Below are 16197 nucleotides of genomic sequence, written 5' to 3'. Positions count from 1 at the left end.
TTTGCTAATAACAACACCCTGAAGATCCCGGGCCCCAGGGAGGTCAGACTGGCCTTGACCAGAGCCAGGGCCTTTTCGGTCATGGCCCCGGCCTGGTGGAATGCTCTTGCACAAGAGACCAGGGTCTTTGAGATTTGACATCTTTTCACAGGGCCTGCAAGACGGAGCTGTTCCACCAGGCCTTGGGCCAGGGTTCAATCTGACTCATTTTCTCTTTGTATAAGAACAAGCACGAAAGAGGTTTCCCAGCTCACTCACAGGTCCTTATAATATCAGTTGGTCCTGGCGAGTATTAACCGCTTTCAATTTAACCTGAGGACTGCCATTTCTTTAATTTTAATGAAGGCATCTAGCTGGCTGCTGTGAGAACAGGACTCTGCACTTGATGGGCCATGGGCAGCAGGATCTTCTTAGGTTCTTAAAGGAACCAGCATCTCTTCCTTGCTAAATCTGCTCATTGCTACAGAAAACACGACCACAGGCTCCAGACCAGAGGGTTTCCCCTTTAATGATTTCTCCTCTCCTGGAAGGTGGGAAAGTCAGGCCGAAGAACTATGAAAGTCCTCAGTTGGCAGCTGGCACAGTATATACTGCAATCTGATGTCCTCCAGATGTTTTGGATGGTAACTCTCATTAGTGGGCTATGCCCTTGTGTCTCTTCTCTGAGATCTGTCCAGGGTTCTGAGGGACCTGTCTTGGACTCCGCTCTTTTCTCCAGACCAGTGGTCTTTGAGTGGTACCATCTCTGCTCCCTGCTCTGACCCTCTCCTGCCCTTCCTGATCTGCTTCCTCCAGGCCTCACCTTGGGCTTAGCCTATCATTCCCCCAAGGTTCAAACGTTGGGTCAGCTCCTTCCACCTGGGTGCACATTTTGTTGCAAACTGCACCCTGTTTTAGAACAAGTGCTGACTAGGACTGGTGGACTGGGACTGGTCCAACCAAATCTGATCATAAGCCATTGTAGGCTACGGCAGCAGTGCTCAATGCAGTTCTCTGTAGATGACCATTGGCCATGTACCATGTCTGGTGAAGAAGGCTTCCTTTTTCCCGTCCTAATCTACTGCAAGGACATCTCATGGGCCAATTTCCTAGTCAGGCTACTTTGCAACTCTAGAGGAAGCCACCCAAAGAGTGATTTCCCAACAAAGTTTGATTTCTTTTTCTTTATTCCCTCTTCAGGTACAAGTATATATATAAAAAATAAGTAGCAAAACAGAGACATGGTTTCTTTAAAAAAAGGAAAAGGTTACATTTATTGAAAACAGTCAACACTTTATACAACATCCTCATAGATAAGCCCCCAACCCAACCCAACCCACCCTGCCAACACACAGGCACTGAAGTTTAGCCAATTAATACAGACAGGCGGGAAGAAATTTGGACTGAACCACAAACTAGGGAGGGTTAGGAGGCAGGCTTTGATAGAGAGAGAAGGGAAGTAAATCCCACTGGTGTCAAGGGGGTCTACTCCCAAGTAGGTGCACGCAGATCTTCAGTCTTTATCACAGTCACCCAGGGAGCTTTATGAGAGACAGGGAAGTGCCTGAAGGACTTTTCACGTGGAAGATTATTATGTTTATAAGATGGAGCAAACATGTTTTCCAGCTGTTCTGGAGGGGGGACCTGAGCCAATGGATTCAAGTTACAAGAACGGAGATTCCGTCTACACAAGGAAAGACTTTCTGAGTCTAGGAGCCATTCAACAATGGAAGGTGGTGGACTCTCCTTCATTGGAGATTTTTCAGGATGGCCAATTCTATAGCTGCGATTCCTGCATTGCAGGGGGTTTGGCTACATGACCTTTGAGGGTCCCTCCCAACTCTACAATTCTATGATGCTGTAACTCAAACCTGGACCTGAGGCATCCACGCCCCCTTCTTGCCCTTGCCCTCAGGCAGCAAAATCTCAGAGGCCAACTCCTTAGGTCCACCCTTAGCTGTAGAATGGGGTCTCATTAGCCCTTGGGGGAATTCAAACATGGTCATCTTCTCTGACCAGAGGCCTTCTGCCTTGTGCATGCAGGAAAAGCAGGAGGACCAGGGCCGCTCTGGGACCCAACTAGTCCTTGGCAAAGGGTTGGGGAGCTTGGGGAGTGGAACAGAAACCCAACACATCCATGCATTCAAACGGATTCTTCAAGCAGACCCTCATTCAAGGTTTTGAAACCTCTGGCCTCCTGCGCTAGACCTGTGCCCCTTCTGCCGCTTCAGCGTCGAAATATATACAAAGGAAAAGCAGAATGAGGCGGCAGGCCCATGCTTGAGTGCCCTAACATAAGAAGGGAATAAAGAGGGAATACACAAACAATGTTTGGGGGGAGGTGGGAGGGGGGCTGCCTGTCTCACACCCTCAAGGAAAGGGAGATACATTTGGTGCCATTTCACAGCAGCTATGTACATGTTTGGGGCCTCCTCATCTGTCGGAAGGATGGGGACAAATTTGCCCATGCGGGAGCAGAAATGGCTACACACGGATGGCATCGATATAAATATACGCATTTGTTTTACGCAAGGGAGAGCAGGGCGAGGGGGCGAAGGCACATGCCCTGCTTTCTGAAGGACAATGAGAAGTCAGCGTCCCTTTGGTTTCTTAAATGCCAAGGCAATTTGCTCTGTCTCCATTCCGGGTTATACGTAATCTTTTGCGGAAGAGGGGGCGCACTTGGGGTACGGCCGGCTCGGCGGGTAGGTGGTTTCACGGCGAGGGCAGGAGCAGCACAGGAAGCCCCCTCCCAGGATGGTCAGGGCCGCAGCTGCCCAGCCGATGAAGAGAGCGGGTCCAAATTCAAATCTGGAAGAAGAGAAGGAGAAAAGAAAACCACCAATTAATCACCACCAACAATAACTAACCATTAACTGCATTTCCCTTTCCAGTGCATGGAGATTCACCCCACTTCTTAGTGGTTTGCCCATCCTACAAGGACTTAAGAGAGGCCTTGGTCAAAGGTTTAAGTCTCTCAGTTGAGAGATCAAATGGGTATCTGATTAATTTCTTATAGGGGGACAGGTCTCCCTTTACACTTCTGGAAAAGCGGCCTGTTTCAAGGGGGACAATTTTAAGGAGAAAAGTTAGAGGGTATGGTAAGTTAAATTCTTTAGGGGAGCGAGCTCTTATCTCACAGAATGCCTGGTTTAAATAATTATTTTAAATGTATGCTACAACAGCAGCTAGGATATTACTAGCCCAAAGATGGAAAGACAGCAAGATACCAACCAAAGAAGAATGGCAAGAAAATCTGATGGAGTATGCGGAAATGGCCAAGTTAAATGGAAAACTTAGAGATAAGGGCAATAGAGACTTTTAAAAAGACTGGAAACCATTTATGTTGTGTTTACAGAAACATTGTAAGGAAGTGGACTCACTAGCAGGGTTTGAGTAAACACTTACAACCAACAAAATAAAGATAAAATGGGGTATGAATTAGAAAATAACGAAGTATAAGAGGCATTTAGAAAATTGTTGAGGTATAAAAATAAGAATATAAAAATATTTCACTTAAAGAATGCAATGTTAAGATATAATAAAACAAGCAGGAGACGTTATTGTGTAATAAGCCAGAAGAGGAAGTCTGGGGGGGGGGGGATTGGAGAATTGCATTTATTTTTCTTTTTGAGATAATGTTATTGTGATGAATATAAAAGTGTAAAACTTAATAACAATTTTTTTAAAAAAAAATAACAATTTTACCTCAACTTAATAAAAAAATAATAATTATTATTTTAACTGTGCAATGTGTTTTATTTTGTTTTGTGTATTTTGGCTTTTTGGAACAGCTTCAGCTATACGAATAAACAACATTCCTATTCATAACTCCACATATGTTTGTGTGCGAGGTGCCCTGGTCTCCTTGCATCCGTCTGGGACAGCCGGATATGTATTGCTTTGTAGGATAGTCACTCGGGGCTTTCACAAGCGTCCTGAAAGCAGGATGAAACTCGCAGGTGTACAGGGGCAGGTGATGTTGTGATTCAGTTACAAGGCATTGGTCTGATTCATCTGCGTTAATACCGTGATCATAAATGATCAGCCATGGATGAGGGAAGGTACGGAAACTCGCTCCAGCATTTGTGGCAAGAGACATTCCCTTCGGTGTGGAATGCGGACTGGGTCACAAGGGATCACTTAGTTTAGGGTGAATTGATCTTAACATGCAAGATGCAGGTTGCGAAGCCACAAAACTCTCTTTGGCAGGCAGGATGTAGAAAAGGAAGAGGAGGTTGTCCCTCCCTCTTGGCTGCAGTGTAATGTTTCGCCTGCCTAGACCTGCCTACAGTCCCTTTTCCTCCTTCTCTCATAACACAAGGACTCATGGAAACCAGTGAAGATGAAGGTTGGAAGTTTCAGGACAGATAAAAATAGGGACTTCTTCACTTCTTTTTCTCTAAGCGGCCCAGTATACCTGAAGGAGTGTCTCCATCCCCATTGTTCAGCCCAGACACTGAGGTCCAGCGCTGAGGGCCTTCTGGCGGTTTCCTTACTGAAAGAAGCAAAGCTACAGGGAACCAGGGAGAGGGCCTTCTTGGTAGTGGCACCCACCCTGTGGAAGGCCTTCCCATCAGATGTCAGGGAAATAAAGAACTACACAGCTTTTAGAAGCCATCTGAAGACAGCCCTGTATCAGAAGCTTTTAATGTTTGACTTTTTATGGTGTTTTTATATTTTTTTTAGAAGCCTCCCAGAGCGGCTGGGGAAACCCAGTCAGATGGGTGGGGTACAATTAATAAATTTTGTTGTTGTTGTTGTTGTTACGCAGAGCATCATCATCATCATCATCATTTATTATTTGTACCCCGCCCATCTGGCTGGGTTTCCCCAGCCACTCTGGGAGGCTTCCTACAAAGATTAAAAATACATTAAAATGTCACACATTAAAAACTTCCCTGAACAGGGCTGCCTTCAGATGTCTTCTAAATGTCAGGGACAGTAGTACCTTGGGTTAAGTACTTAATTCATTCCGGAGGTCCATTCTTAACCTGAAACTGTTCTTAACCTGAAGCATCACTTTAGCTAATGGGGCCTCCTGCTGCTGCCACGCTGCCGGAGCACGATTTCTGTTCTCATCCTGAAGCAAAGTTCTTAACCCAAGGTAATATTTCTGGGTTAGTGGAGTCTGTAACCTGAAGCGTCTGTCACCCAAGGTACCACTGTAGTTGTTTATCTCTTTGACATCTGATGGGAAGGCGTTCCACAGGGTGGGTGCCGCTACCGAGAAGGCCCTCTGCCTGGTTCCTCGTAGCTTTGCTTCTCACAATGAGGGAACCGCCAGAAGGCCCTCGGCGCTGGACATCAGCGTATGGGCAGAACGATGGGGGTGGAGACGCTCCTTCAGGTCTACTGGGCCTTTGAGGCCGTTTAGGGCTTTCAAGGTCAGCACCAACACTTTGAATTGTGCTCGGAAAGGGACTGGGAGCCAATGCCAGTATTATGTTCCATAGTTAAACTATGGAACTCCCTCCCCCAGGAGGCAGTGATGTTCACCAACCAAAATGGCTTTAAAGGAGAACTAGAAAAATTCATGAAGGAGAGCGCTTTGGGTGGCTGATAGCCCCAATGGCTTGGCTCTGCCTCCACAATCAGAGGCAGAAATGCTTCTGTATCCCAGTTTGCTGGACTCCGCAATAGGGAAGAGCTGCTCTTGTGCTTGAATCCTGCTTGCTGGTTTCCCACAGGCTTCTGTTTGGCCCCATTGGGAACAGTTTGCTGGACTACAGGGGCCATTGGCCTGATCCAGCCAGCTGTTCTTATGTTCACCTCCTGTGGTTCCCAGCATCTGGAAGTCAGAAGCATTGCCCCCTCTTCACAGGAGCTCAGCGAACCCTGGCAAGCTTAGATGGGTTGTCCAGGGCAACACCTTTTTGTCACCTGGGTCCCAGAAGCAAACGAGAGACATCGCCACACCTTTAACCCAGCCCAGTTGCATGAGGGCAGCATTTACCTGGTGTTGACAGGCGTGTAAATGTCGAAGAATTGGCGTGCGACCTCGTTTCCATACCAAGAGGTCCCCACCAGGGCGGCAAATCCTGAGAATAGAGATGAGAGAAAAAAGGCAGGCAGTGAGTCAACCATCTTGCGGTCTTCCCCTCTGGTGGCTTCCCCATCCAGTTCCCCCTTGCCCTCGAGAAAACAACTGTCCAAGGGGAGAGAGAGATGCTACTGACCTGCAACCAGGAAGAAAATGCCTCCGATAATGGCCATCCTCATCTTCTGGACCTGGTCGTCCTCCATGCATTTCATGCACTTCATTCCGATTAAGGAGATGGAGAAGGCGATGAGCCCCAAGAGGATGGAGGCCACCATCAAAGCCCGAGTTGCCTGGAGAATGCCTGCAAAAGAAGACAGGGAACCACTTAATGCCAAGTTCTGCAGGACAGAGCTATGGGTGGCCACAAGCCATGATGGGCGGTTGCTCTGCCTCCAACACTCAGAGGGAGCAACGCTCCTGAACACCTGTTGCCAGAAGCCTCAGGAGGGCAGAGGGCTCCTCAAGTACCACCTCTCCTCATATGACTACCAACCTGGACCCTGACACCATCCTCTGAGGCCCTTCTTCATGTGCCTCCTCTGCAGGAGGTTCAGAAGGTGGCAACACCAAAACGGGGCCTTTTCTGCAGTGGCACCCATTTGTGGAATGCTCTCCCCAGGGAGATTTGCCTGTCGCCTTCCTTACATATCTTTAGGTGCCAGGCGAAAACATTCCACTTCTCCCAAGCCTTTGGCTAATTAAAGAATCTGCAGCCTTTGATGTTGGGTGTGTGGTGGGTTATGGTTTTCGTGTGTTGCCGTGGTATGCACTGTTGTGTTTTTATATTGTAACCCGCCCTGTTATTCTTGGAGGAAAGGCAATATAGAGATTGAATAAATAATAAAGTAATAGCTGTGCCCGGATCCTGCTTGTGGTCTGGGTGGCGACTGCGAAAGCAGGATGCTGGTCGCGATGCATCATTGGCCTGGTCCAGAACAGGGTCTTCTTATGAGTCAGACCACTGATCCATTCAGGCCACCTGGCAGTCATGCTGCAGAATAGCGTAGGAATGTGTCAAGAGCCCTGCATCTGGACTCAGAGTTGTGGCTTTGAGACCCATACTGGGCAAAAGATTCCTGAATTGCAAGGGGGGTTAGACCCCCCTGGGATGACCCACTTGGTCCCTTCCAGCACTACAATTCTAGGATTCTAGGCTTTTAAGGTCCCGTTTGCAGGTGCACCAAAGCCCTTCAGCCTGTTTTGCAAGAATCTCAGCACCAGGAGACTTGCTGGAAACCAACTAGACGTAGAATCATAGAACAGCACAATTGGCAGGGACCCAACGGACCATTTAGCCCAACCACCTGCAGTACAGGAATCACAGCCAAAGTCCCTGACCTGCCGTCTGTCCACCTCCAGACTAAATTTATCACCGCCTATCACACCGCCACACCATGGTGAGACTTTTCTGATTATAGTAAAATATCCCCTGGATTTTCCTCCTGATGCAATTTTAGGCTGGCACAGATAAGAAACCAGATTCAGGCAGGTTGCTCCTGTGAGATTAGATAAGGTAGGAGGGATAATACTGCAGGATGTGAACAGTTGCCCAATGTTGGAACACTGCAAGGGCAACAGGTGTTGCTCAAGACGCCAAAATCATCTTTGAGCAAAGGGGAGATATCGTTGCCTCTCTCCGAGATGCCTTTATCATCCCATTTGCTCCACAAGTTGATTCAGCATTCTGAAGGCAGATTCCTGATACTTGTGTGCTTGTTTCAAATGCATCTAAGGTCCCAAGCATGTAATAATTATGCAGATAGGGAGTTGCATCTTCACAGATACTTCTCCGCAGTCATGCTTGCAGAAGGGATAGCTATTAAAACAGGCCTTATATAACTGAGTGATGTGTTCATGGCGATGTATTAAGCCATTCTAACCCTTAGGCACTACACCAGTGATGACGATGGCTTGTCACCTTAACAGCAAGATCCTTTTTTAAAAAAAATAATAATAATAATATTTATTAAGCTTTCCATATTAACGATCCAATAAAAACCACATTAAGTACATTCTGAATTATAATACAATCCAAAAGACCAAATTTTATGCCAAATTTTATATCTTTGAGTGACTTCCCATGCTCTGAAGTTCGAGGAGTAATGATCTCACATTGTACTGCATTCTTTGGTTGGTTCAAAAATAAAACATTTCCAATGTTAATCCTCCATTTATTTTTAAATAGCCTCTGAATTTGTTTAGCAAGTGGCTTAATCCTTTAACAGCACAATCCTATCCACATGACGTACAGGTGAGCCCCACTAAATTCAATGGGGTTCACACCTAGGTATGCGAATCTAGGAATGTAGCCACCGGCTGCCACCCTCTTTGAAGCTGCTGGAGCCAGGACCAATTTCCAAGTCAATGAGCTCATCACTGATGGAGGTGGATCAACCTCCTTCCCATTAGTAGGAGAAACTGAGTCACCATTTGCCTACGAAAGCCCTGCAAACGATACAGACTATATCAACAGCAGTGCACCAGAAGATATGCAGCAAGCCATTCTCTCTCTCAGATTCAGACCTCTACTTACAAAGGGTCTACGTACTCCCTCGGCCCAAACTCTGCACAGGCAGGGGAAATAGGGACCTTCCGAGATCAAAACCGAAACCAGGACGGCTTTCGTAATTCCAGGACTATCCCTGGAAAATAGAGAGACACCTGGAGGGTACGGATGGCCTCTGGGGGTCCCTTCCAACTTTACTATTCTAGAATGTTAAGAGAAATAAATTCCTGCCAGAATACAGCAGTAGTGAACTGGAGAAAGCGAAAATTTCTCTTCCTCCTTCTTCCATTCTTCATTACGAAAGTTAATGTGTGTCACGGAGGGCACCAGAGGGGCTTGTTAGCCCCTCCTGCAGTTTAAGAAAAGTACTGGCCTAGCTGCTTGGGGGACTGGTCCTCTTGACTTGGTCAACCCAATCACTCAGGCAAACCAAGAGGTTATTTTTGGAGAGGGACAGAAGCCACCTTTGGTTGTGTGCCCCCGTGAACTCCTGAACGACAGCTGTGATCCTGCCAAGGTACTCAGTCCCTCTCAACTCCGTGGGGCCGATTTCTGAGCAAACATTATGGGGGGGGGGGTAAGGGGAGCGATGTCCCACACAATTATTTTTAAAAAGCAGGGAATGGTTGCATCCGGATTCCTTGAAGCCAGACACCACCCTTTCCGAGTACAAAATTCTGCCTCTGGCCTCTTCTTCAGCTTTGCCTATAAAGGGGTTTGGACTTGTTTGGTTCACAAGATCCAGTTCATCTTGTAAAAAGTTTTTTATTTGCTCTGAGTTTGTGGTGTGTTTTTTTGTTTTTGTTTAGGGTGTTGGCTCTAAGCTGCTCACTTCCAAAGATGAAAAGGCGCAATGATCCGGAGGATTTCAGCAGCTCAGACTGAACCCAGCGGGAGTCTGTTTCTGCATGCACTCTGTACGCTGCTCTGAGACCTCCTTATAGGAAGGATGGGGTGCAAATGAAATCACATACCCTACATAGTCCTCACCCTTTGGCCAGCAGGGGGGCTTATGACCCCAGCAATGTCATTCCTGGTATCATTATCATTATTTATATACTGCCCTATACCTGGGGGTCTCAGGGCAGTTCACAGAATACATAATAAAACATATATAATAAAAATAAAAGCAACCCAATAGTCCCCCTCTACATTTTTTTTAAAAAAGTGCATAGGATATTAAGCTGGGGGAGTGTGTTTGGCCTCACTCTGACCCTGGAAAGAAGCGTAGAGTTGTAGAGTTGGAAGGGACTCCCCCCAAAAAGTTCACCTATTCCAAACCCTTTCAGTGCAAGAGCCACAGCTGAAGAAGAGGAGGGTGCTTCTGACCACCCGGACAGAAGGGGTTAGGTAGATGCCCATGTGAGGAGAAAAGGAGAATGGGGGGTGGGTAAAACTCAATTTATAAATTGACTCCTCTCCTGCCTCTTGCTTTCTGCTTTATAGCACCTTCCCACCCTTCTTAGACTATTGAAGTAGGAATTTTTGCAGGGGCAATTCCTTCTTGACCTGAAGTTCCCTCATTTTTTTGCCTATCCCACATGGTAGGGAAAAAGTCAACTGGTGTTTAGACAATTGTGTGGCATGGCGGCTTACTGCTGGCCATAAATATGGGCAGGGAAGGAATCGGGAAGGAAAACAGCAGGTAAACCGAGGCACGATTGGGCCGTGCTTATTCCTCCTGGACTTTGCAGTTGCCCTTTAGGTGCCCTTGCCAGGCTCATCCTTGAGGTTCGCCGAGCAAAGAGGGAGTTATTTCTTCCCCGTCCTCAACCGGGGAGCCACACCTGGTGGCTGCCTTAGCTGTGATTCCTACATAAGAATGTAATAAAAGCCCACTGGATCAGACCATGGACCCATCCTCTTCTCACGGTGGCCGAAGAGTTGCCTGTGGGAAACCAGCGAGCAGAATCTCTCCTCCTCCATGGATGTGTCCAATCCTCTTTCAAAGCCATCCGACTTGGGGGCCATGACTGCCTCCAGTGGGAGGGAGTTCCATGGTTTCACTATGTGGGTTAGACTAGATGACCCATTGGGTCCCTTCCAACTCTACAGTTCTCTGATTCTGTGCCAAGATAGCTCGAGGGATGTTTCCCTGCTGGAGTTAGCAAAGGCCTTCCTGCCTGCAATTCTCTTAATTTGGTTAATTAAATTCTGTTAATTTGGTTAATTGCTTGCATGCAGTTCCTCCAACTTGTTATGGCTTAATGGATGTAACCTGTCCTCCACTTATGTCTGCGAGTCTTCTTTTGGTGATTTTAACCCAAGCAATTTGCAATGCAGCAGGAGGAGAAGGGAGGGAGAAGGGGGCTGATTTTAAAGTTATCACCACCCATCACCTCCTTATGGCAGAATTGTGCCTTTCCCCTAACAATGTCACAAGAAACATCACTGATACCAATCTAATGTCATTTTTTGAATCCCAGATGTTCCACAGACCTGAGGAACGAGAGTGAGAATGTGCAAATCTCGTTGCTGTGTTTTTAGAGCTGTGATGGGAGTGGCCTTGAAAATCGCAGAGTTGGAACATTTCCTTTGGGGTCATCTAGTCTAACCCACCCCCTGCAATGCAGGAATCTCAACTAAAACAGTTTCCCTATCTTTGAAGCTAAGCTTTATACTCCTTAGGAAAACAAAGAAGCAAAACACACAACCAAAATGCCTAAGAAAACCAGAACAACCACTTTTCGAGAAGGTAAGCATTATAAAAACAAGAACCCAGGAAATGAGTTATGGGGCAAAACCTGCTAATTGTAGGCAAACCATCTTTTAGAAATGACTTGAGGCCAAACCTAACACTTATCACACACATACCTAAGTCATTTGGGTGAGCAAATCGAGGACCAAATGGACGGCTTCCTATAACACCTGGGTAAACAAGGACCGCCAACCCTCCAGATGACCGCAAAGGAGGCTCAGGCTACCTTAAGGCCACACATGACGCTGCCGGTCAGTAGCAGAGATCTCCGGAATTCTGACTTCCCAGGAAGATGTGCAAAAATACCACCCACATAATAGTTGTGCTTTGGCAGAAGACACGGCTGAGGGATTAAAGGTAGATCTAAAGTTCTCCTAGAGAATAACAGAACTGTAGATTTGGGAAGTACTTCAAGGGGTCATCTAGACCAACCCCCCTGGAATGCAGGGATCACAGCTAAAAAATCCCTGACAGATGGCCATCCAACCTCTGTTTAGAAACCTCCAAGGAATGGCTAAGGGAGCTGGGCATGTTTAGCCTGGAGAAGAGGAGGTTAAGGGGTGATATAGCCATGTTCAAATATATAAAAGGATGTCACATAGAGGAGGGAGAAAGGTTGTTTTCTGCTGCTCCAGAGAAGCGGATACAGAGCAATGGATCCAAACTACAAGAAAGAAGATTCCACCTCAACATTAGGAAGAACTTCCTGACAGTAAGAGCTGTTTGACAGTGGAATTTGCTGCCAAGGAGTGTGGTGGAGTCTCCTTCTTTGGAGGTCTTTAAGCAGAGGCTTGACAACCATATGTCAGGAGTGCTCTGATGGTGTTTCCTGCTTGGCAGGGGGTTGGACTTGATGGCCCTTGTGGTCTCTTCCAACTCTATGATTCTATGATTCTAAGGAAGGAGAGTCCACCAGCTTCCAATGGGGTCCGTTCCACTGTTGAACAGCTCTCACTGCCAGAAAGTTATTCCATATATCTAGTTGTATTCTCCTTTCTTGTCACTTGAATCCCTTGGATCGGGTCCTCCCTCCCAGAGCAGCAGAAAAGGAACTTTCTCCATCTCCCATGTGTCAGCCCTTCAGATATTTGAAGATGGCTCTCATATCACATGGAAGTGAGAGCTGGACCATAAAGAAGGCTGATCACCGAAGAATTGATGCTTTTGAATTCTGGTGCTGGAGGAGACTCTTGAGAGTCCCACGGACTGCAAGAAGATCCAACCTCTCCATTCTGAAGGAAATCAGCCCTGAGTGCTCACTGGAAGGACAGATCCTGAAGCTGAGGCTCCAAGACTTTGGCCACCTCATGAGAAGAGAAGACTCCATGGAAAAGACCCTGATGTTGGGAAAGATGGAGGGCACAAGGAGAAGGGGACGACAGAGGGCAAGATGGTTGGACAGTGTTCTCGAAGCTACCAGCATGAGTTTGACCAAACTGCAAGAGGCAGTGGAAGACAGGAGTGCCTGGCGTGCTCTGGTCCAGGGGGTCACAAAGAGTCGGACATGACTAAACGACTAAACAACAACAATCATATCACCTCTCAGTCTTCTCCAGGCCATATACGCTCAATTCCCTCAACCATTCCTCATATGGCTTGATTTTCCAAGCCCTCGATCATATTTCATTGCCCTCCTCTGCAGCCATACGCAACCATGATCTTAAGAGGATTGCCTTGGAGGTTCAAAAGAAGCCTGTGCATGTGGGCGATGAGAACTCACAGGAAGATTCTTCAATGGATGTGAGAGGATTTGGAAGGAGCCATAGCTCTCCAGTCAAGTCAACATGAGCCAGGATCATTGTCATAGATGGGAAAGCAGGTCAAAAACACCAGGGAAAGTGGAGGGGGAAAAATCAGTTTGGTTGGCATTTTAATATGAAACTAACAAACTGAAGAGCGAAAAGTTGTTCTTCTTGTTCTCTGGGAAAGCCAAGGTGAGAACCTCCTAGAAGTGCTCCAGGTGGTCTTTCTGAGGTCTCTGTGAGGTAGCCAGGCAGCCTCAGGTGCTTCTGCACCTGCAGACTGCCAAATCTCTAACCGCAAAGCCCAAGACTTCAGGAGAAGGGCTGGTATTGCCCAAGGGCAGCGCAGGATGGATGAAACCAGCCAGGGATATGGAGATGCAACTGATACTGCCAGGAAGAGAGGCAAGGAGTCAGGATAAATCACGCAGCAGTCAGCTCATGTGGGAATCCCCAGCTAGAAATGTTTTTGGATGGCAACATCCATGGGGCTTTCTGAGGACTGAACCAGATGATACATGCAGGTGTGCATAACTAACTCCAGTCTGAAAGAAACACACACCTGAAACACAGGGTTGTTGTTGGTTTTTTTTGGGGGGGGGGGATTTAATTGAGAGCCCAGTGGTTGTGGAGGGAGCAGGAAGCGCTTAATGCTTTTGCCTGCCAGCACTTTCTTCCACTAACCCTCCCCCCCAATTCAGACATGCGTATCTTTCCCCCTGTAAGGAGAAAAGCAGATTGAAAGAGGCTTTGTATTTTACTCTGGCCCTGCCAATCACTGGAAGGTTACCCATGTCTGGATGCGGGCATCAGGTTGGCAAAGGTTGCCCACCCATGGACTAGACCAGGGGTAGGCAAACTCAGTCCTCCAGATGTTTTGGGACTACAACTCCCATCATCCCTTGCTGACAGCACCAGTGGTCAGGGATGATGGGAGTTGTAGTCCCCAAACATCTGGAGGGCCGAGTTTGCCTATGCCTGGACTAGACGTTCCATTGTGTTCTGGGTGGGGTAGTCTATGCTGTAAATAATTTTAAACGGTGGAACTCACTGCCACAGGAGGAAGTGATGGCTGGCAGTCCAGAGGATTGGGGATGCCCATGAGCCAGAGGCAGCAATGCCACTTTCTGGATACTTTCCATTCAGGCACCTGGGTGGCCACCGCTGAGAACAGGATGGCTTTGGCCTGATCCAGCAAGATCTTAATATGTTCTTATGTGAGGGAGGGGGAGCATCTCTTGAGCCAATAACCCTATCCCAAATCCCCACAGGAAATTCGGTTCTGCATTTTGTATCTCTCCAAACGTTGCACTCAAAGGCTTTTGTAACACAGTGTGTGACTCTTAAACTTGGAGCGCTGCACGCCCTCCTGGTTCATCAACACGCTCCCTGCCTTGCCCCAAACTTATTGTTGTCATCAGCCTGGATGTCCCAAAAAGTTATTTCTGATGTGGTAATTTTCCCTGCTGTTACCCACATCCGGCTGTTACTCCCTTCTCTCCCTTTAACAGAGACTGAAGGCAGATTCCTGCTCAAAGGATAACTGCTTATAAAAGATTTCTTACACAGGGCTGACTCTGGAGAGTTGCCAAAGGGAGCAGCTTCTGCAAGAAAAAGAAAAATGAACCCCCAGCCGCACCCTGACTCTGTCCCGTCAATGTTTTCCAGGCACAATTCAAAGTCTTGGTTAGAGCTGAGAAAAGCCTAAATTTCTTGTTGTGCTACCAAGAAGGAGAAAAAGCACATAGGGATGGCCTTTCCAGATCAGACCTTCTTGCCTAGGACTAGGCTATAGGCAAAGAGGACCAATATGGGGGGCATTCCTTAGCATTTGTCCTCTAATATCCAAAGGCCTCCTTCATCCTTCCATGGAAGAAATGTGAAATGTTTCATAGCCAAGTTAATAAAAAGGTAAAGGGACCCCTGACCATTAGGTCCAGTCGTGGCCGACTCTGGGGTTGCGGCGCTCCTCTCGCTTTATTGGCCAAGGGAGCCGGCGTACAGCTTCCGGGTCATGTGGCCATCATGACCTAAGCCGCTTCTGGCGAACCAGAGCAGTGCATGGAAAAGCTGTTTACCTTCCCACTAGAGCTGTACCTATTTATCTACTTGCACTTTGACGTGCTTTCGAACTGCTAGGTTGGCAGGAGCTGGGACTGAGCGACAGGAGCTCATGCCGTTACGGGGATTCGAACTGCCAACCTTCTGATCAGCAAGTCCTAGGCTCTGTGGTTTAGACCACAGCGCCACCCGCATCCCTTAGCCAAGTTAATAATGAGTAGCTTTTCCTTCACAACAGAGCATCCATAAAAAGCACCTTCTGCTTCTACTTGGAAGTAAGTCACGTCTGACCACTTTTTGCAAGTGTGATTCAGCCACACTCCGGCGATTTCACATGAAAGAAGAGTCTGCTGGATCAGGTCCAAGGGGGTCTGTTTAATAATAATAATAATAATAATAATAATAATAATAATAATAATAATAAATTTATACCCCGCCCATCTGGCTGGGTTTCCCCACGAACTCTGGGCGGCTTCCAACAAAGATTAAAAATACATTAAAAACCCAGCTTCCTGTTCTTGCATGTGAGAAACCGGCAAGCACAAGACCATTCTGCCACAATGTGGGATTCCGAAGCATTTCCTTCTCTGACCTCAGAGGCAGTTGTGCAAGGTTGCACAATTAAAATGAATCACTCCACTTCGCCAAAACATAATAATCAGACTTTTTTGATAAGGAAAGCAATGGCACAGGAAAGTGTGGGGTGGCAATTGCTGAATGTTGCATGACCTCAAAGCAAACAAGGCAGAACTGATGCTCAAGAAATGGTGGCATTATATTACAACAAAAACAACAACCACAATAATAATAATAATAATTTATTCCCCCCCCCCCAATCTGGCTGGGTTTTCCCAGCCACTCTGGGCAGCTCCCAACAGAATATTAAAAACACGATAAAACAAAAGGTGTTGCTTCCCTGAACACCTTATGCAAACAAATTGGGATAAATGCTCAAAAAAGAGGTCATCTGGAAGTAGAGAGGGGGAGGAATTTGTAGAAGCACAGCACTGTAGAGTTGGACAAGACCTAAATGGTCATCTAGTCCAACCCGCTGCAGTAAAGGTATCACAGCTGAATTAAATTCTGTTCACAATTAAACTATGGTTTTCCCAGTAGTGATGTATGGAAGTAAAGAAGGCTGATCGCCAAAGAATTGATGCTTTTGAAT

At 47.0% G+C, this 16197-nt stretch overlaps 1 protein-coding gene across 1 annotated transcript in view; it reads right to left on the bottom strand.

Annotated features, from left to right (window-relative positions):
• Positions 1-1148: 1148 nt before the first annotated feature.
• The window catches only part of CLDN1 (claudin 1), a 28270-nt gene continuing 13221 nt past the window's right edge, over positions 1149-16197 (bottom strand). Inside the window, exons 2-4 of the mRNA XM_081911418.1 lie at positions 6159-6323; positions 5936-6020; positions 1149-2790 (exon numbers count right to left, since the gene is read on the bottom strand). Of these exons, the coding sequence (XP_081767544.1) occupies positions 2628-2790; positions 5936-6020; positions 6159-6323 (413 nt within the window). The 3' untranslated portion in view covers positions 1149-2627. The remainder of the gene's footprint in view (positions 2791-5935; positions 6021-6158; positions 6324-16197) is intronic.

The sequence above is a fragment of the Podarcis melisellensis genome (genome assembly GCF_964234715.1).
Source record: "Podarcis melisellensis genome assembly, chromosome: 5".
In the NCBI taxonomy this organism is placed as follows: domain Eukaryota; kingdom Metazoa; phylum Chordata; class Lepidosauria; order Squamata; family Lacertidae; genus Podarcis; species Podarcis melisellensis.
The sequence above is the reverse complement of the archived record's forward strand: the minus strand, read 5'-3'. Positions and strand labels throughout refer to the sequence as shown.